This window comes from Stigmatopora argus, chromosome 4 (genome assembly GCF_051989625.1).
Source record: "Stigmatopora argus isolate UIUO_Sarg chromosome 4, RoL_Sarg_1.0, whole genome shotgun sequence".
NCBI classification, from domain to species: domain Eukaryota; kingdom Metazoa; phylum Chordata; class Actinopteri; order Syngnathiformes; family Syngnathidae; genus Stigmatopora; species Stigmatopora argus.
In genome coordinates this window covers 1540829-1562841 of record NC_135390.1, presented here as the reverse complement: position 1 = coordinate 1562841, position 22013 = coordinate 1540829, and the positions used below count along the sequence as shown (strand labels likewise).

The 22013-nt window shown below is 41.2% G+C and overlaps 1 protein-coding gene across 32 annotated transcripts in view; it reads right to left on the bottom strand.

Moving 5' to 3' along the window:
• The window catches only part of enpp2 (ectonucleotide pyrophosphatase/phosphodiesterase 2), a 360090-nt gene that overhangs the window by 77954 nt on the left and 260123 nt on the right, over nucleotides 1-22013 (bottom strand). For all 32 annotated transcript variants that reach the window (XR_013300101.1, XR_013300100.1, XR_013300099.1 and 29 more), the window contains one exon: nucleotides 15483-15615. Coding sequence is in view for 23 of the 32 variants with exons in the window: in XM_077599517.1 (XP_077455643.1) it covers nucleotides 15483-15615 (133 nt within the window). In the remaining 9 variants the exon portion in view is untranslated. The remainder of the gene's footprint in view (nucleotides 1-15482; nucleotides 15616-22013) is intronic.

The window sequence follows — 22013 nt, the reverse complement described above, 5'->3', positions numbered from 1 at the left end:
CAACCTCCACAGCAGCAAAGATCGCTGTAAAGTCAAAGTCAATTCACCAACCTCAGGTCAAGGTAGTTCGAGACACAGGTGACTATGAGTAGACTGTAAGTCGGACGGTGTCAAAACCCTTGTCCGTAAAAAAAACTCATCTCGTTCTTCCTAGCCGTTATTTTTAGTATTGTAGTGATCACGCTGTGGTATCTGCTGTAGTAGCATCGTAGTCTTTCACCCCGCCTCCGGAGGAAGTCCGACTACAAAGGGGGCTATAATTTTAGTTTACAGTCATCTCAAACCCGGTGAAGATTGTCCACAACTCCGTGCTGGCATTAGGAAAGATTCCAATCTACCAGCATGATATTCACCCGGGTACACAAGATAGGATTGGCGGTGGGAGGGACGGTCGGGGTAATAATAGTAGTAATTTTATTGTTACATGAAAAGTCACTCAATTTGCAAAAACGAAGGTTAGGATATTACTATCCAAATCCCTCTATAATACAAAGAAAGGTGATAAAGAATCCATGCAAAACGACAAATAGCAAAGAAATAGCTCCTGGGCCGAAATCAGACTTTCCAGACATGCCAAAAATATACGTTGAACCAGAAATGGACGATTGGTTTAAATTGACGATGGGAATTTCTAAATTAGATAACAATTGGCTCCTGATGGCGGAACAAGCCGCTCAAGTAACGCAAGCAGACTGTGTGATATGTATGGGGGCCAGACCAATGCTACAGGTAATACCCTCAGCATTGAGCTCCACCTGCCTGGTAGACGTGATGAACAAGACAGTACCATCTCAAAATTGTTTGTACTGGGATAGTGTTTTTCCAATGGCGGATGAAGAAAAGAAGAAACCAGTGTTTTCAAAGAAAATAGCACGAGCCAACTTCACGTGCATTAATAGAATGGGAAGTGGGTTGATTCTGGGACGACTTAATAGTATACAATGTAAACAAGTGGTGACGGTTGATATTACATTCAAACCGGTAGCTCGTAGCGACATCTGGTGGTGGTGTGGTGATAATAGATTGTACGACAGGTTGCCATTCAACACTACTGGCTATTGTGCATCTGTGTCATTGCTTCTGCCTGTCTCCATAACAAAGATGTCTGCTCCTGAGAGGTCACTGCAGCAGGAAACGTCCTGCCTCAGCACTGGAATGGCAGAGCCAAGCGGTCCGCTCTTGGATGGGGCGATGTGGACCCAACCTACATCGACAGCATCGGAGTCCCCCGAGGTGTACCAGATGAGTATAAGCTCGCTGACCAAATGGCAGCTGGTTTTGAATCATTCCTGTGTTGGTGGTGTACTATTAACAAAAATGTGGACAGAATCAACTACATCCATTACAATGTGCAATGACTGGGGAACAGGACCGAAGAAGGGTTTGCAGCCATCCATGAACAGTTGTCGGCTACCTCCTTGATGGCCTTCCAGAACAGGATTGCTGTTGACATGCTCCTGGCAGAGAAAGGTGGTGTGTGCTCCATCTTTGGCGACCAATGCTGCACGTTCATCCCGAACAACACAGCAGCTGACGGGAGCTTAACCAAGGCCCTGGAGGGCCTTCGATCCCTCAACAGCAAGATGAAGGAACATTCTGGAATCGACACCTCAATGTGGGACGAATTTGGTAGCATCTTTGGCAGATACAAACAGTTGGTTGTATCAGTTCTAATGTAAATCGCTGTTTTTGCTGCCATTCTCACAACTTGTGGATGTTGTTGCATTCCCTGTATTCGTGCGTTATGTCAAAGATTAATAACAAATGCCATAGAACCAGTCAAATCAGAAATGTATGCCTTATTGACATCTGAAGGCGAACCATGGGACAATGACGACGACGAGTCTGGGGATGATGAGGAAAGGCAGTTCATGGGACTGCCTGACCTGTTCTCAGATCCTAAAGACTATGGCATTGACTTTTGAGTGTAACGTTTTTCTGTTATTTTGGTGATCCTGTGATTCGAAAATCTAAAAAGAAGAGGTGATGGGTGATAATATTTTATAGCAGAATCCGGATAAACAGGAGGGAAATGTTGGAATTATTGTAAATAAGTTATCCTGATTTTAGGTTAGAGTGTGAATGAGCTTGCTCATAAAATTTGGGGTGCCCTGACCTTTAGGCAGTTCCGCCTTATTCAACAAAGAGGAACTGCTTCAGGGGTCGGGCGCCTGTTTGAACCATTGTGTGAAGATTGCGGGAGAAGGGGAAAGAGGATGTGGGGGTGTTACTTTGAAAGAGCATATGGTCATGCATCAAAGACCCTTTTGTAACTGGGAGATAACCCTCTCTTTCCTTTGATCAGCTTGAAACTTCCTGTAACTTGACACAATAAGAGACAAGGGAGCGGAGACTTTATTCAGAGTGTGTCGGAGGATTGTGACCAAGCAGTCCCCGACCCTCTCACTGCAAATAAAATTGACTCAATTCTCTGTGTTTTTCCTTCTTTCATATTGGTGATACAAATGTCTGGTGTTTAAACCTAACATTTTTTTATTATACTCTAGACTTGCCAAATAATGTGCCGACTGCAGTGGGAAGCGTCCTGTTAGCCAATTATTTGATTCGGATGCAGGAGAATATTGAAAAAATGAACTCCCTTCATGTGAAAATGTGATGCAAAATGACTGAGGGGCCTGGTAAGGTGTATGAGAAAAAATTAGCACGGGACACTCCAACCGACTTTGTACATGTGGCCCGCGGGGCGACCGATTGGACAGAGTTAGAAACAGAGCTTGAATATAATATATATATTGAATATATAATATAATATATATATTGAATATATTCAATGTGCAACTTGTGTGCCCGGACCGCACACACCACTAAAATTTTTGGACCCTGTTGGGGTTATTCTGGGATGTTATTATATGTTCATTAATCATTAATAAGTAATTAAGCTATATTTTAACTTGGGCTATATTTTAAGTAATCACCGAGCAAGCTCAAGGTCACTCTCCAGGGCAGCTGGCTCCAGCTTGTTGATGTAAGACCTCAGCTCCAAGGACTGTTTACTGGGAGGTACACCTCGACCCTTTACCCAGATGCAAGTTCGAAATGAAGATCTGCGAAGGACTCTTAAATTTATTTGACTTGGATTCCGGAGCAGATGGCGATAATCGAATCAACTTCCGAAAATACTCGCATATGTTTCTCAAATTATGACGCTCGGTTCGCTTGATATGGAATTGTTTTGCCAAATAGAGGCTCGTTTGTTTAATTTCCAATGGAGTTGTTTTTGCTCTTTGCTAAACCGACTGATGGTTGGTGCAATTGCTCTAACAAATTCCAAATTGCAAGAATTGTATCTGCTTGTTAGACAGCCTACTGGTGATAACATTGATGTCCAGGATTATGCAAATTATGACACGAGTTGGAAGAGAATGATTTTGTTCTTCCTTTTTCAGACCATATGCAAGTAAGGTGAATTCGGGTAGAGATCGAGACAACGGACTTCCCCCAAGTGTATTTGTATTTGTCATGAATAAAAAAGATTATGGGATTACGTACAAATATATAATAACGGGGGAATGTTAGGGTTGTTAGTCTTATATTGTTATATATTTGCTTGCAATGAAGAACGCTTTGCTTTACTTAGAATGTTAGTGTTATATTATATATTTGCTTGCAATGAAGAACGCTTTGCTTTACTTAGAATGTTAGTGTTATATTATATATTTGCTTGCAATGAAGAACACTTTGCTTTACTTAGAATGTTAGGGTTATATTATATATTTGCTTGAAATGAAGAACGCTTTGCTTTACTTAGAATGTTAGGGTTATATTATATATTTGCTTGCAATGAAGCTTTGCTTCACTTAGCTTATTAACATTAGATAAGTAGAGTACATCTGCTTGCAACCGTGTAAATGCTTGCTTCTGAGTTTAGCCTAAGCAACAGGAAGGTCACTCCTCTTCGACAGCTGGAATATTGAGAAGAATATTGAGACTCGGGTCCTTGACTATCGACTTCTCACACTGTTTCACACACCTCCCTTGAGAAGATCTGGTGGACCTTCATTTGTTTTGAGAGCTAAACTCCTATTGACTTCTCACTCCTTTTTTCACATGAGAATTGGTGTCTGTTGTAAATCTGATGTCTGAAGTTAATAAACAGCAAGAGAGATGTGTCTAACGGCAGAATGAACTTTGGACGAAGGCGTGTCAGGTTCGATTCTCTCTTGTAAGAACACCACAGATGAGTCTCCTGTCTCTTTTATTTGTGCGTGCATTTGGGAATACCTATTGGCGAACATATCATATGGGTATTTTTTTAAATATCAAACAACTGGGTTTTAATATGCAACGTGATACAGATTATTGAAAGAATTGGGACTTCTTGATTAGGATGCATTCTATAAATTATTTGGTTTAATTGCTGTAAAGGGCACAGTTATGTAGTCAGGCTTAAAATATTAAACCTGACGAACAGGGGGTGGTTCAATTATATTAAGAAATATAAATTATTTATTTGTGTCTGAATATTAATTGATGTGAATGCAACTATTGTAGAAAATGAGAAAGGTGTTTTCCTGAGACAAAACCAGCCTGGTTTGCCTTTTGTATTTTTCCCAATTTTAGTTTACATGATTTTTGTTTGTATCATTCTATTGTCTTGGAACCAAGTCTACCTTCTTATGTTCAGTGGTGAGAAGTAAGGAATTTGCATATTGAGGAAGCCAGTTTGGCTATTTATTACAGTAAAAAAAATTTGACTTGGTGTATGTTTAGTTAATTTCTGTAATTGCAGAAAGGAAAAACAAATATAGTTCTCAGTCTTAATAAGGAAGCAATAATAGTATACAGCTAATATACATATTTTTGACTGATTAGATATTTACATTTTCACAAACTATAGTGAGGGATTAAGTAAGATTATTGGGATTTTTGTTTATTGGTCTATTAAGATAATTTGAATTGAGAAACATGCTAATTTTATTAATGTGACCAGACACATGTTATAGGAATTTGAAGACACCTTCTGTTTAGGAATCTCCAGGTGGTAAGGTCTTGAATAGGATGAAATTGGCCAACTAAATGCAAGTGAATTTATTGTGCTTTGAACTTTCTCCCCTGGGGTTTCTTCTGAGCAATTAACAACTGTTGATTGTGTGTACGGGGTGAGAGCGAAACGTGAATGTAAGGAAATATGACAAGCTGTGATTGTCGCATCCCCGAGGGGATTCAAACTCACACCCTGCCGTGGGCGGTAGATGATTTATGACTCCTGATGAAACAGTCAGTTTTACTCCTGGCGTGCCATAAACCTGGCCTAAACATACAGGCCGCATGGCATGGTGACAGACATTAGAGCAGAAGAAAACAACTCGAGCCTTATCTCAGTGAAGAACAATCAGATCCCTTTTAAAATTGTTGATGAGCATTGGACAACGACAAAAAATGACAGAATATTCTGCCTGAAGGATCTTAAACAAGCAATGGCAATAAAAACAAATAAATCTATTGAGCACTAAATTTAATTTTTGTATGTCCCTGACTGCTTGAGTGACTGGGTTTATTTCTTGCCGGCACACTACTTATTGCGATCAACCCAGCGGACGTTCACCCTAAAAATAGCCTACCCACGCATTCCAAGCATTACGGTAAATCCATTCAAAACATCCCGGGGGAGTGGCAAGGCATTTGAATTCCGTGTGCTCGCAGCGCTTTTAACCCTCAAAAACACTCTCAATACTTAAAGAAACAGCCCATTAGAGCTATACAGAGGAAACGCCTGACGTGAATGACAACACAATGCGGGTGTGAATGCTTGGAAAATGGACTGAAAGGCATGGATCGAACACAATTTAACAGCTTTGCTAACGGATTGCTCACGATTGCTAATAGATGGCCAACATAGTAGTTGGGGCAGGCAGCGTCACACGAGTTACGTGACGATTTGGAATGAATTGTCAATGCCGATATAACAGCGAGGAGAATCAAAGGCTTGGGAGTGATGCATGTCGCGAGTTACAATGGATTGTGGATGACTGGGCTCAAGTGTCGGCCAGCACTATTGTTCGAGCTTTCGCCAAAGCTGGAATCAAGTTCACGGAATACACAACTCTGACTGACAGTGGAGTCTAGCAGGTTGAACGCCGAACTCTTTATATCAGAGTGTACCTTTTACCTCATTAAAGCATTATCAAACTTAGTTTTGCGCATGCTGTCTTTAAAAAAACACGCTAGCGGCTAGCCTAACTTACGCTAGCATAACATACACTAGCGGATAGCATAGTGGCTAGCATAACATACGCTAGCCATGTGTCATGCTAGCGCCCTATCGGAAGAAGCGCCCAATGTATTGACAAAAAACAGAAAATATACCCAAAAATGAGACTGCACCCTATCAAACGGTGTGTTTTATAGGTGTGAACATACGGTATATAATTAGGGTTGAACACTTAGAATGCAATTAACAGAGATTCGTATGTTTGATTTCATTTTTCTCTGTGACAATGTTATATGATATGTTTGGAGTCTGCATTTTGAATCATTTTCTTACTTATATTATTAAGGCTCCGGGGAGTGGAGGATCTTTGTGTTTTTTCGCAGATATGTATGCGTCTGACAAGAAGCAGTTTGCCTGATTGTGAATCTTGCTGAAGAGTTCCTTTTTAATGGTTTATTTTTTCTAATATTGATTTTGCGCTTTGTACCGTCTATTCAGGTGTAAATGTCCTATACTGTTGAATTATATCATAAGAAATATTGATTACTCATCTATACAATATTAGCATTGTTTTGACAATCTTGCAAAATGGGAAATTTGCGAGTTTCTTTGATGGCTTCTTTTACTACTTTTTATTCTTCTTGTTTTTACTTCTTAGTTGCTGTATTGTTGATTGTGTGAAAGTTATGATTAGGAGATTTATTTTTAGTATTCATAACTCAAATGTTTCTGCTACTCAATCACTTGTTGTGTATGATTTTCTCATTGAGTATTCTCCCACCGGCTCTCCTTCACATGGCCAATTTGATGCTGTTCTTATGGAAGATTACGAAATAATATCGGTGACCCATGGTTGATTTGCTTTGAATGTGGACTTTTATTGCTGATGGACCTAGACTGAGATCGCGGACCGCTGGAAGAAGAGGAGGAAGAACTACGAGAAGAACTTCCGTAATGAACCAATGGTCGAAGACGATTTGATTTTTATATTTTCTTTCTAGTTTTTTCTTACCATGATGTAAGTCTTAAAGTATGTTGTTTTTTCTTTTGTGTGTACGTCAAAATTGCGAAAAACATTTTTTTTAAACATACTTTACCATGTTAATTTTATTTATTTCTAATTTTGTTACAGAGTTTTGACAGTGAAATTAAGACCCAATAGTATTTGACTTCATACCAGCTATACTCCCTTGTAACTGAAACCCTGTGAAACCCAAATTAATGGTCACTTTGGACGGAGGCAATGAAGGCTTTAAGAAATGAAGTCAGAACGGGAGTATCGCCTTTTCTCTTGTCAATAGAGAGAACTGGTCATGGAAGCTTCAATAATGTCTTGTCTATATTTTTGTTGACACTTGTCTTACCAGATCTTTCAGAACAAAAAAGAACATCCCACATTGGGTTATGTGGGATGAAAGAGTTGGTGAGACAAGTGTCAACAAAAATTTAGGCAAGACATTATTGAAACTTCCATGACCAGTTCTCTTTATTGCAGTGGCGGGCAGTGCATTTTCTGGTAGCGCCTTCAACGTATCAATCCAACCCTAAAAAACTATTTTATGGCTATAAAACCTCTACTGCAGCTACAGCTGCGACACAAAAAATAATCAATAAATTAATGCACAAAAATGGGGTAAAATCCACTTCCTAGTAGCATTTCATGATTAAATACAAATACTGGAGCTTTTCAGACATTAAAACCAGGCCAGGGGGTGATTTTCCCGGGAAAAGACAGTGATGAACGTCAATGGAGTACGGGCAAACATTGCCCGAAAATGGGGTAAAATCCAGCCGAAAACCACATTTATTTATTAAATACAAATACTGGAGCTTATTAGACATCAGAACCGGGCCCGGAGTATAATTTCCCCGGTAAAAAGACAGCGATGAACGTCGATACGTCCATACGTGAAATGACAAAAAATGCACTAAAATTAGGTAAATCCACTTCCTAGCATCATTTATTGATTGAATACAAATACTGGAGCTTTTGAGACATTACAACCAGGCCAGGGGGGTGATTTTTCCCGGGAAAAGACAGCGATGGACGTCAATGGTGAAATGCCAAAAATTAAACTGGGGTAAAATCCACATCCTAGCAGCATTTTGTGATTAAATACAAACACTGGAGCTTAAATACAAACACTGGAGCTTTTCAGATATCAGAACGTGGCCCACAATTGAAATATTATTTAGGAATATAGCCATATTTTACTCACCAAAAATCCTTTTTACACAATATCAATCCTTTCTTTCTTCCTTCTTTCCTATCGCCATCGAAGCTAATGATGAAAGTCAAGCCTGTCCTGTCATATTTCCGGCATAGTCCATTTTGAAAATAGCATTAAATCAACACAACAATATACTATTTGCTTGTGGAGCTAAGTTAGCGCGCTGAAAGTGCCCCACACACCATTTTCCCGGGTGTAACAGGCTTGCTAGCTTCGGAGTTGACCGCCCTTTCTTAATGATGTCTATTTTTTTTCTGGAAAAGTCCGTCTGGAAAATAGCTTTGTGAGCAAACAGAATCCATTTGTTTTTGCTTCTGTCGGCCATAGTGGGTGGAGTTTGCGATCTCGGCTGCCTCGGGTACTGCTTTGGCCCGCCTACTAGCCAATCATAGTTTGTGAAAGCAATGACATGTCCCAGCCAGCAAAATGCTAACGCCTATGAAAAACCATTGTGGGGTTGCCAACTCGAAATCTGATTGGTTAAAAGCAACAGTCTAGTTTAATGGAGCAGAGCCTGCAAGAACTGATTGTGAAGGCTTTGAGGCAGATCTGATCTGGCAACAAATAATGGCTGAAATGTGATTGGTTAAATGCTTCAATATGAAAACACACATCTGGAAGCAGTGCAACCAGGGGGAAAAGCAATGAAAGGAAGCTAACAGACCATTTGGAATAATAAGTATTGATGGACAAAATATAATATGATTCAGATATTTCTTAGGCCATCAGAGAAGACCTTGAAGGCCCTGACGGCCCGCCACTGCTTTATTGGCTATATAAAAGGCAAGCTTCTCCTCCTTCTGACTCCATTTTAAAAGGCCTCATTGCCTCTGCCCAAAGTGGACGTAAAAAAAAAAAACATCATAGGCGCCGTTCAAAGCGGCTGCTAGTTGCAGTGGCTCCCTAAACCCTCACTCGTATTCTGTGTTTTTAGGGCTTTTTTAGAGCTTTTTTATCCTTTATTTTTACATTTTATTGTCTCTTAAGATTTTACTTGTTACTTTGCTTTATATATTATATTCCAAACTTTAATGTTTTAAAACTTTACTTTCAAGACTCTACTCCGAGACTCAAGTTGTGCGAGAGGCAGTCTTTGAGCTATTAGTTTAGTTTATCTTTTGGGAATTCTGGACATTATATTTTGACCCACTCAGCCATGCCTCCGCTGTCTTACACAAAGGATCAGCTGTTAGCGCTACGCAACACCTGGATTCCCCTGGACCTGGACCTGGACCTCCCCGCGGAGTTAAAGAGGAAGAGAAGAGGATGCAGAGCTGGACGAAAATGTCAGGAGAGAAAGCGACGCTTCAGACCCAGCATTCCATCTATTATTATGGGGAACGTAAGATCTCTCCCCAATAAGATGGAAGAGCTAAAGGCGCTGACCAAACAACAACGACAATATCGGAATATCTGCATTATGTGCTTCACGGAGACCTGGCTGAATGAACTGATTCCGGACTCTCTCGTCTACTTGGACGGTTTTCAGCTGGTGAGGGCGGACAGAGATGCTGAGGAGAGCGGTAGGAAGAAAGGGGGGGGACTGGCTGTTTTTATCAATAGTAGATGGTGCAGCCCCGGGCACATTACTGTGAAGGAGCGACTCTGCACTCGAGATATCGAGCTAGTAGCTGTTAGCATCAGGCCGTTTTACATCCCCCGGGAGTTCTCGCACGTTATCATAATAACTGCGTATATACGTCCCTCGGCCGATGCGACAGTCGCCCGCGAGCTGCTTCACGCCACTGTGTCCCGGCTGCAAACGTCACACCCCCAGTCTCTCCTTCTTATCTCTGGTGATTTTAACCATGCTCCCTTGGCTTCTACTCTCCCCACCTTCACTCAGTTTGTGAAGTGCCACACCAGGGAACAAAAAACTCTGGACCTGCTGTATGCCAACACAAAGGAGGCATACAGCTCAGTCCCCCTCCCCCCACTGGGCCGCTCAGACCACAACCTGGTCCATCTGATCCCCACCTACATCCCTATGGTGAGGAAAATAAAACCTACCACGAGGATCATACAAAGATGGACCGAGGAGACCAGCATGGTACTGAGGGACTGTTTTGAGACCACTGTGGGAGGTGCTGTGCAATTCACATTGTAATGACATTGACAGCTTGACCCACTGCATCACAGATTATATTAACTTCTGTGTTGAGAACATTGTACCCTCCAAGAAGGTCCGTTGTTTCTCCAACAATAAGCCGTGGGTCACCAGGGATCTAAGGGCCCTCCTGAACAAGAAGAAGAGGGCTTTTAGGTCTGGGGAGAAAGAGAGCCTGAAAATGGTCCAGAAGGAGCTGAAGAGAGAGATAAGGAAGGGTAAGACCATCTACAGGAGGAAGCTGGAGAACCAACTCCAGAGAGGCAACACCAAAGAGGTCTGGAGGAGCTTGAGGACTATTTCGGGCCATGGAGGCAACAGCGAGAGAGACCCGGAGTCTGGCGGCAGGGAGTGGGCCAATGAACTGAATCAGTTCTTTAACAGATTCAGTCCTGCCCCCACTCCCCTGACCCCCCAGACCAGAAGCAACGCTCCCCCCTCGTTCTCCTCCTCCTCCTCTTCCTCCCCCTCTTCCACCGGTCTCTGCATTACTGTCGATCAGGTGATAAAACAGCTCAAGAAGATCGAGGCAAGGAAGGCTACCGGTCCAGACGGCCTCAGCTCCAGACTACTGAGAGAGTGTGCGGATCAGCTTGGTATAGTGATTCTGCATATTTTCAACCTCAGCCTCAGTCTGCAGAAGGTCCCCACCTTGTGGAAAACTTCCTGCGTGGTCCCAATTCCTAAGACTGCGTACCCCAGGGAGCCAAACCACTTCAGGCCGGTAGCATTAACCTCTCACCGATCAAGACATTGGAGAGAATCATCCTCAATCACCTCAGCCCCCTGATGAATGCAGAGCTGGACCCTCTGCAGTTCGCCTATCGTCCAGGCATTGGTGTGGAAGATGCTACCACCTACCTGATGCACAGGTCTCTTTCACACCTGGAGAACGCGGGAAGCACGCTGAGAATGATGTTTTTTGACCTCTCCAGTGCCTTCAACACCATTCAGCCGGTTCTACTGAGAGGGAAACTGGAAGAGGCTGGAGTAAGGAACCACCTAGCCGCATGGATCATCGACTTCCTCACTGACAGACCACAATATGTGAGACTCCAGGACTGTACGTCTGATGTGGTAGCTTGCAGCACGGGGGCCCCACAAGGCACAGTGCTCTCTCCACTCCTCTTCTCCCTCTACACATCGGACTTTAAACATAATACAGACACCTGCCACCTCCAGAAGTTCTCTGACGACACCGCTATTGTTGGACGAGTGACGGACGGGAACGACCTGGAGTACAGGGGAGTCATCACAGCCTTTGTTGACTGGTGTAGGCAAAACCACCTCTACATCAACACCAGTAAGACAAAGGAAATGGTCATCGATTTTCGGAGGAATCCTCAACAGACCACTCAGGTGAACATCCAGGGTACAGACATTGAAATCGTGGAGAATTTTAAGTACCTGGGTGTTCACCTCAACAACAAACTAGACTGGTCCACAAACACAGATGCCCTGTACAAAAGGGGCCAGAGCCGCCTCTACCTACTGAGGAGTCTACGGTCCTTTGGAGTGTGCAGGACACTGCTGAGGACTTTCTACGACACTGTGGTGGCCTCTGCAGTGTTTTATGCAGTGCTTTGTTGGGGATGCGGGAGCACGGAGAGGGACAGGAACAGGCTGAATAAGCTGGTCAGGAGGGCCAGCTCTGTTCTGGGCTGTCCTTTGGACTCTGTGGAGGAAGTGGGAGAGCGGAGGATGCTGACCAGGATGATGTCCATCATGGACAGCACCTCCCACCCCCTGCATGAGTCTGTGGAGTCCCTCCGAAGCTCCTTTAGCAATAGACTGCGGCACCCTCATTGCAGGAAGGAGCGCTTCCGCAGATCCTTCCTCCCATCAGCTGTCAGGCTCTTTAACAAAAAAATGGCTGTGTGTTAAGACCTACCGTATGCATGCATGTACATTTATGTGTATGTATGTATGTATATACAGTGGTACCTCGTCATACGACCGTTCGTCATACGGAATGCTCGTCTTACGGGGGAAATTTCGATCGAATAATTCGCCCGTGATGCGGTCAAAGTTTCGTGATGCGACCAAGCCAGGTTGCCATGGCATTTTTTTTGGCATATCTTTCGTGTATAACAATATTTACGAGCACCGGATGAGCTATTCAGACCAGGAAACGCACAACGCGCATGCGCGGTGAAAAGAGGGCTTTCTGGGTAATGAAGTATACTCGTGCTCGCAAAAGTATCCCCGGTAGCAACTCTATCATAGGCGCCGTTCGAGGGGATGCGAACACAGATGCTACAAGCTAAAAGGAGCCGCTAGCCAGCGCCCTGAAGCTCCCATGAGCAGCGGGGCGATCGCTGATAAAAGACTCTGCTCGTTGGCTGCTCATAAGAACATCGGGGGCACTGGCTCGCAACAGCATCCCCGGTAGCAACTCTATCATAGTCGCCGTTCGAGGGGATGCGAACACAGATGCTACAAGCTAAAATGAGCCGCTAGCCAGCGCCCCCGAAGGTCCCATGAGCAGCGGTGCGATCGCTGATAAGACTGCTTGCTGCTCGTTGGCAAGTGGTCGTGTGTTCTCCGATTGTGAGGACATTTGTGTGCATCATTTTCGGAATATTTTGAAGGGAATAGTACGACAGCAAACAGCCCATCGATAGCGAACGTGAGGGTGGAGTGTTTGTTCTGTTTACGAGCGCGTTGTGTGGAAGAAAAAAAAAACCGAAGCCCCTCTCCCCTCGGCGAAATCCGGCCAATTTTAGTTAGATTAAACACTTTATTTCTATTAAACCACTCGTTATTTATTACTTTGTCAATATATGGCGAATTATAAGAAATAAAACATTTTTTTTTCAATCCAATATCCAGTTTCTGGTGTTTTTTTCAGAGAGTTGGAACGAATTAATTTGTTTCCCATTCATTTCAATGGGAAACTTTACCTCGAGTTACGAGTAACTTGTCATACGAGCTCAGTCCCGGAACGGATTAAGCTCGTATCTCGAGGTACCACTGTATGTCCTAAGCAACACGCTTATTTAATTATATATTTATTCATGTATTTATTTCTTGACCTACTTATTACCTATCTATTACCTATCTATTTATGTCTAAAATGCCTTTCCTATTCCTGCATCCTCACCCTCTTGCCACTGGAACAACGAAATTTCCCGAATACGGGATGAATAAAGTTATCCTATCCAATCCAATCCAATCCAATCCAATACAAGTGGGTGGGGTCCAGACACTGCTTTCAGTAAGCCTAAAGCATCCTACATTCTGGAGGGAAAATAATTTTTGAATATGAACCAAATGGAAATGCATATTTTAAACATATTACTGTTATCAACTAAATAGAGTTTTTGGCAAAGGGGAGGAGTCTCAACAGGAAGTTAAAAAAATCACCTTCGCCATTTGTTTTATTCCTAACCTTGTAGTGCTGTAGGATGGCTGTCCTTATGTGCACCAAACTTACTGTATTTTCTGTTGCCCTTAAGGCTGTAATAGGGATTTTTTGCAAAAACTCAACAGCACCAATTAGTGGTGGCAAAAGGTATTTCTATATTATTATTATATTTTTTGAGTATGTATGTTCACTTCAGACTTTGATCATGCTGTATTATCAGGCCCATGTCCAAGGAATGTTGCGTTTTGCCTGGGCAAACAGTCGTTTGGCAAAATCGGAAGTACTTTGTTTTTTCTCTTAGGAAGTACCTACATAGCTGTCACCACACCAAACGGGAAGTGGGCCATCTTGGATTGAAGTTAAAAACAAAATGAGCAATTTCTGGTCGTTTCATGGCTGCACTTTTGAACGAACTCCTTGAAGGTTCTATTGCAATTTTGACCAGCCATAACTTGGCTGTATTCTTGGTATCTAGGCTAAACTTCCTAACCTCGTCAAGAGTCACTTCCTGAACAAGGGTGTATGGGTTATTTGCAACCACTCTACAGCGCCAACACGTGGCAACAAAAAGTTGTTTTTATTTAGGCTCGTGCAGTTCATTGTAGGTTGGCTTATTTCCCTAATTTTCCAACTATGTGGTCAGAAGACCTTTATCATACTATATTTTGAAGATCATGTCCACAGGTTGGTATCTGTTTCCATGTCGACGAATTATTCGGCATGAACTGGAAGTATTTTTTCTGGCTCTTAGGAAGCATGTACGGCTACGAAATTTGCCAGGTTTGTTCCCGGTTCCTCGAATGGGACACTGCTTTGAGTTCCATAGGCGGGCGTGGCCTTGGAGGTCAGTGGGACCCCCTTCAATTTCTCCCATAATCCTCTAGGCACATACTAGCGATTTCCCAACCCGACCCGGCGCATATCCAACTCAGCGGAGGTTCGACTCGTGTGGGTGGTGCTGGGCCTGTTCAATACTATTTGTAGTTCTGTTTTTTTCTTATTGTATTAGGAATAAAGCTACACTTTTTCCTTCAATTCATTTAAATTTGCATAATTCCAGGTCTGTGTTAACTATTCAATCAAGACACAGCCTTATCTTCCTTTTTCAATTAGTATCAACTACAGGTGCAAATTTCCTTATTCTAGATAAGTGGCTTGATGACTTGAAGAATCGGTGTTTCTTCATTAAAATTATCTGAAAGGAGTAACATTGATTATTCATTGCCTTGAGTTTTGTTTACTTAAGAGTGCAGGTCGAATAATTGTGGAATATTGAGGCGCCCGCTAGTCTAGATAACACCTACTGTGGCAGATAGCAATGTGTTCATGAGCCAGGATCTGGCTGGCCTTAAAGATATCAGACATGGCCAAAACGATGATGAAGGAGGGAAGATGTCCTTCACATTCTCCCTGTACTGTGCTAGAGGTCAGACGCGATTTGAAAGGACGGCGGATGTCCTCCTTCACTGTACTATGCTCAAACTCAGACGCCGAATTTTTCAATGAAGTAGGTCTTGCTTCCTGTCTGCAACCAGAGCGTGTTGTGGATTTTTCCACTCCAACAGAATACTGCGAATGGAAAGAAAAAATAAGTACAAATCTTACTCCTTAATCTTGTCAGTAGGATCCTTTACACCGTCGAAGTCATGGTCAAATATTGGTCCCGTGAGAACATTCACACCATTTCTTTCAGAGGAGTATTTCTTCAAAAGTACTTCCTGAAAATAAGTCCATATTTCTGAAAAAAACACAAGTTAAGGAAAAGAGTGATATAAATGAAAGATCCAAGTATGAAGGGATTGAATCTAACAAAGGAAAAATACTAGTGAATACTGAAAATTATCTACAGTAAATTTGACAATTTTTTGCATTGTAACACATATTTGTGAAAGAGGCCAGTTCTCATTGTTTTTATTTGTCTGAAAACATTTTTTTAATCAAAATGTCACGATGTTGATTTTTTTTCCCAGCTATTTATATATTTGGACCTAATACTAATTTAACATTTTGTTTTACAGTATTATCCAAAACAACAATGTTGTTGTGTCAAAACATCAGAATGATAGACTAATGTTTAAAAAAAACATTTAAATACATTACTATTCTTCAGTGGCGGCCCGTGAATTTCCTAGCGACGCCTTCAGCTGACGCAATCAATCCAACCCTCAAAAACTATTTTATGGCTATAAAACCTCTACTGCAGCTACAGCTGCAACACATACAAAATCATCAATAAAAACCTCATAAAATTGAAATTTTATTTAGGAAAATAGCCATATTTTACTCACCAAAAATCATTTTTACCTGTACACAATATCCATCCTCCTTTCTTTCCCCCCTTCTTTTTATCGCCATTGAAGCTAATGCTGAAAGTCGAGCCTGCCCTGTTTTGTTTTTGGCATATGTTTTTATTTGATTTAGTGCTGAAAATGTTCGTTCCCGGTTGTGACAGGCTTCCTTGCTTTGGAGTTGTCCGACCTTTCTTAATGATGTCCAGCTTTTTTTTCTTGAAAAGTCTGTCTTGAAAATGGCTTTGACAGTAAATCTGCAAACAAATCCATTTCTTCTCCTCCTTCAGCCATTGTGGGTTGACAAAACCACTATTAAATCAACACAACAATATATTTGCTTGTGCAGCTCGCTCCAGATACAGTTTGGTAGCTCTGGCTAGTCCACTCTATCATTAGCCAATCATAGTTGGTGAAAGCGATGACGTATCCCTAGGCCTGCGAGAAGGCAATGACGTATCCCTACGCCTGCAAGAAGGCAATGACGTATCCCTACGCCAGCGAAAAGGCAATGACGTATCCCTACACCTGCGAGGAGGCAATGATGTATCCCTACGCCTGCGAGAAGGCCTTGGTGTCACCAAATCGAATTCTGATTGGTTAAAGCAACAGTCTTATCGACACTTGTTTAATGCAGCAGAGCCTGCAGAACTGATTGTGAAGGCCTTGAGGCAGATTTCTGACCCTGGCAACAAATAATGGCTGAAATGTGATTGGTTAAATGCTTCAATATGAAAACACACATCTGGAAGCAGTGCAACTAGGGGGTAAGCAATGAAAGGAAGCTAACAGACAATTTGGAATTATTTAATAAGTATTCATGGACAAAATATAATTAAAATCAGTCTGTGATTCAGATATTTCTTAAGCCAGGAGAGAAGGCTTCGAAGGCCTTGACGGCACACCACTGCTATTCTTGGAAAAAATATGTGTCATGTCTGTGATGCATTGTATGCCGATATTAAAATATTGTTCTTGTTATGAATTATTTGCTATAAAAATTAACTTAAAGGTTTGTGTACTAAAGTAATAGCCATTAATTTGATCATTGTGTTTGAGCGGAGTCTTCACAACAATGTGTGAAAAACAGCAGGTCACTCTGGGTGTTTTAGCAATTTAGCTGTGTTCTGGCAGTTGTGAAGCTTTTACTAATTTGACCATTCCTTGCCTGTCTTGACATCCTGTGCCTTTAGTTGAAAGAAAGGGGTTATATTCTGAGAATCTTTTACATCAACAAATGTTTAGGTTAACGCCCACTTTGGGTGGAGGCAATGAAGGATTTAAGAAATGGAGTCAGAACGGGAATCTAGCCTTTTCTCAAGCCAATAACGAGAACTGGTCATGGAAGCTTCACTAATGTCTTGCCTATATTTTTTTAACACTTGTCTCACCAGATCTTTCAGAAAAAAGAAAAGAATATCTCACAAATGGTGACCCGGAACGTGATTTGTTATGAAGGTACAGACGAAACCATGACCTTGCAGACTCTTGGGGGGACAAAACACAAGGTAAGCCGATTTTAAATTCTGCATAATTTATAGAAACATCAAAATTTTAGAAGAGTCTGAGGAAAGATCTGTGATTTTCATCCTGGTGAAATAAGATTGTTATTGTCATTGACGGAATTTTTTTGCAAGTAAAGTCGCGTCCTGTGGGACAAAATTTGAGGGACAAATAGAAGAGAGATTAATGAAATCAAATAGATTAATATAATAACAATGGAAAATGATTGATTGGTGACTTTTCTCATGCAAAGTTTGAGTCAAAAAGCTAAATAAAGTATATTAAGATAGTTTTGTGTATTTACTCGCATATACGCCGCTTTTGTCGGACAAAAAATGATGACTGATGACGGTACGGCTTATATGCGCATAAAAACCCGACATGCATGAAACTGTGAAACTGCAAGTTGACGCCGCCACGGCACGATGACGTCACGACAAAATGGCATCATTGCGTCATGACGCGATGGCGTCGTGACGTCATGGCGCAAGCAAATGCAGCCGGTATTTATTTCAAAATAGAGAAAAGATAAAAAGATAAAACGCTAAGCAAAATTAATTTTCACATCTATGAATGAAATTCAGGAAAAACAACCAATGTTCCCTCTAATTTTTCGTTGGTCTGGGCAGAAAGACAACCTCCCTGAGCGCACTGAGTACCAGTGTGAGCGACATCATCGGTACTCGGATGATTTGCCTAAAGACGTTTCGTGACGGACGTTTGACAGACGGGCAGGTCGCCGAATGGACGTTCCGCCGAACGTTCATTCGGCCGAAACGGGTTTCGCGCGCTCGCCCCGCCCCCGGATCGTGTGTGTACAAGTTTTTCAACCTCGGCCCGCGGGCCATATACAGCCCGTTAGGATTTTTAATCCGGCCCGCCGCCGGCGTTGTCCAAATTATAGTAAAAATCAATGATTCATTTCCCTTTGCCGCTCATTACTCTCAATTTATTAGTCTACCATCAATGGCAGCCTGGGAATAAGCACTCTTGGGCGGGCATGGCAGCCCGGGAATAAGCACTCTTGGGCGGGCAGATGTAGCAGAACCGAGCCGTAAAATGACAGCAATCGGGTCAAATCCATCCTAAAACAGCATTTAATGATTAAATACAAATACTGGAGCTCTCTAGACATTAGAACCGAGACCAGGGAAGTGAATTCCTCGGTAAAATGTTGCGATGATGTCACGATGGAGGCAAAAAAACGTCTATATACGTCAATTTCCCAAACAGCTCAAATTCGGTCAAATCCAGCCGAAAACAGCGTTTAATGATTAAATACAAATACTGGAGCTCTTAGGACATTATAACCGAGCCCAGGGAAGTGAATTCCTCGGTAAAATGTCGCGATGGAGGCAAAAAAACCTCCATATACGTCCATTCGCCAAACGGCTCAAAATGCTCTCAAATTCGATCAAATCCAGCTGAAAACAGCGTTTAATGAATAAATACAAATACTAGTATTTGTATTTAATCATTAAACTAACAAATACTAGTATTTGTATTTAATCATTAAACTAACAAATACTAGTATTTGTATTTAATCATTAAACTAACAAATACTAGTATTTGTATTTAATCATTAAACTAACAAATACTAGTATTTGTATTTAATCATTAAACTAACAAATACTAGTATTTGTATTTAATCATTAAACGCTGTTTGAACGAACGTTCATTTGGCGACCTGTCCGTCTGTCAAACGTCCGTCGGCGAAACGTCTTTAGGCGAATCATTTGGTCACGACATCATCATTGCTCGCTATGGGCACACCAGTATCACACCTACCACAAGCAGGTGCATGTCAATGTTCCCTCTAATTTTTCATGTAAAACATGCGGTAAAACACGAAAAACATAAGAGTGGACAGAGCTACTGCCACTGGCTGCCGCTTAAACGGCGCCATCATGGGGAAAGGGGTAAAAAAAAAGCAGTTTGGATTTTATTTACTGCACGCCATATGATTGCTGCTGCGCAGAGAAGACGAGCGTTGTGCACAATTGCGCACGCGCGCAGCTGATTGGGAACATTGAAAACAACGTAAAAACTCACGTTCCTATCACTGCTTGCTCGGCACAGCCACCTTACCTAGGTCCTGTGGCAGCCATCTTACCTAGGGTGCTGCTGTCTAAACCGAGTTAAACGTGTTCTGACTGGCCAGACACGAGTAGCCTTGATTTTGAAATAAAACAAAATTCCACTTTGATTTATGTTTTGTTTTATTTCTTGTTAGAAAGTGACAACTATTGGAGTAATAGGAACCATTGAAAGAATTGAGATATTTTGACATTAGAAGCAATATGGCTGCCACAACATCTTAAACTTCACAAGAATGTTCTGTTCCCGGCTCTGCTGAGGTAGCGAGGGCTGGCAACCTCACTGGATGACATTGCCAGCCCTCGCTACCTCAGCAGAGCTGGGAACATGTGTTAGGGACCCATTCCACCCTGGTCATAACCTGTTCCAGCTGCTGCCCTCTCGCAGACGCTACAGGTCTCACAAAGCACGGACAAATAGACTTAGGGACAATATTTTTCCCAGAGCCATCAGGGCTCGGAACTTGCATTAGCACGACACACAATCCCTTCTGTGCAATAATTTCGAGGTGTGCAATAACAATGTGCAATATCTTAGATTGTGCAAAATTTTAGAATTCACCTTGCCAGGACGTGATTTTTATATTACTTATTTATGTTTTTACTGGGAAAACGCACTTTGTGGAGTAGCACCACCAATTTCGTTATATGCAGCTGTGTATAATGACAATAGAAGCTTTTGATTTGATTTGATTTCTGGTAAGAAAATTGTAATTTATGTATTTAGAAAGAATCAGGTTCTCATTAAGATAGACTTATTCTTTTTTTCAAATTGAATAATTTGATATTTTGCATTTACAAAGACAGGCATATTAACTTATGATATTGACCCTAATAATATGCTTTTGATTCATACAGTATCTCAGAAATAGCACTTGTGATGATTTTCCCTTCAAAGTAACACATTTGTACTGCCTATTTAAACCATGAACATGGAGGTGAAAATTGGGAATCAGGGGGGCGGCTTATACACGAGAAAATGTAAAATTCAAAAATGTCAAAGCAATTTTAAGGGTGCGGCTTATACGTGTGGGTGGCTTATATGCGAGTAAATACGGTAATTGTTTCAATTCAGATAAGGTAAATATTTCCTAATCATAAGGTTTAGACTTGGAAAAATAATGTAAGAAGAGTTTTCGAGCCTGCGTCAAGTGTGAAAATATATCCAACTAATTTGCTAAGTAACAAATTCTAAAATAGGAATAAATGGGACTTAATATTGGGAGACTTCGACAATATCCCAAGAGTCTATTATCAAAATTATTATGAATTAATATTATTATAGCAAGCACTACTTGAATGTAAGATTTATTTGGACGAAAAAGGAACATGTATTTCAATGGAATTAGAGCCTTGTTTTTCATCCCACAACACAATAGAATCTTTGCCTGGATTATAATTCGCCAGACAGGGGGACATGATCTATCAATTGAAAATAGAGGATGGATATCCTTAAAATATATATATATATATATATATATATATATATATATATATATATATATATATATATATATATATATATATATATATATATATATATATATATATAACTATTTTAGGAGTGTAAATCTGACTTGCGTGTTGTGCAGCGAGTACTGGTGTACTGTACAGTCGTGTTAAGAAAATGGGCTGATAGGGTGGTGTATTTTTAGTCTGTAAGGTATGCACTCCCTTATTTGTGTACATCTATTAGTTTTCTTATATGTTGACAAGATCAATATTACAAATTCAATGCTGACAAAAAAGGAAAAGCATTATTTGCTTTGATTTAAAACACTTAGAGGAAAATGAATAAATTAATGTATAAGTTGGATTTGAATGTTCAGAGAGTATCCCACATGTTTTATCGATACCATAGAGATCAGCTATACGAAAATTTGATTTATAAATCACCAAAGAGGGAACATTTTTTGTGAATTCAAACAATTGTTTTTTATTATGCTAAATTTGACTGAACTATTGTAGAAAGTGGTAACATTTGGAGTAAAAGCCAATTTAAAATGCTTTCTATATTCAGGTTTAATGAGTGGACTGTTATAATTAGCTGGAATTAGAAATTGCAAATGTTTTATGAGAGTAAATATTTCCAAGGAAGAGGCAGCCCTGTGGCGCTAGTGGTTAGCACGTCGGCATCACAAATCCTGGTCACATCCACCTGTGTGGAGTTTGCATATTCTCCTGCGTGGGTTTCCTCCGAGTACTCCGGTTTCCTCCCACATTCCAAAAACATGCATGGTAGGCTGATT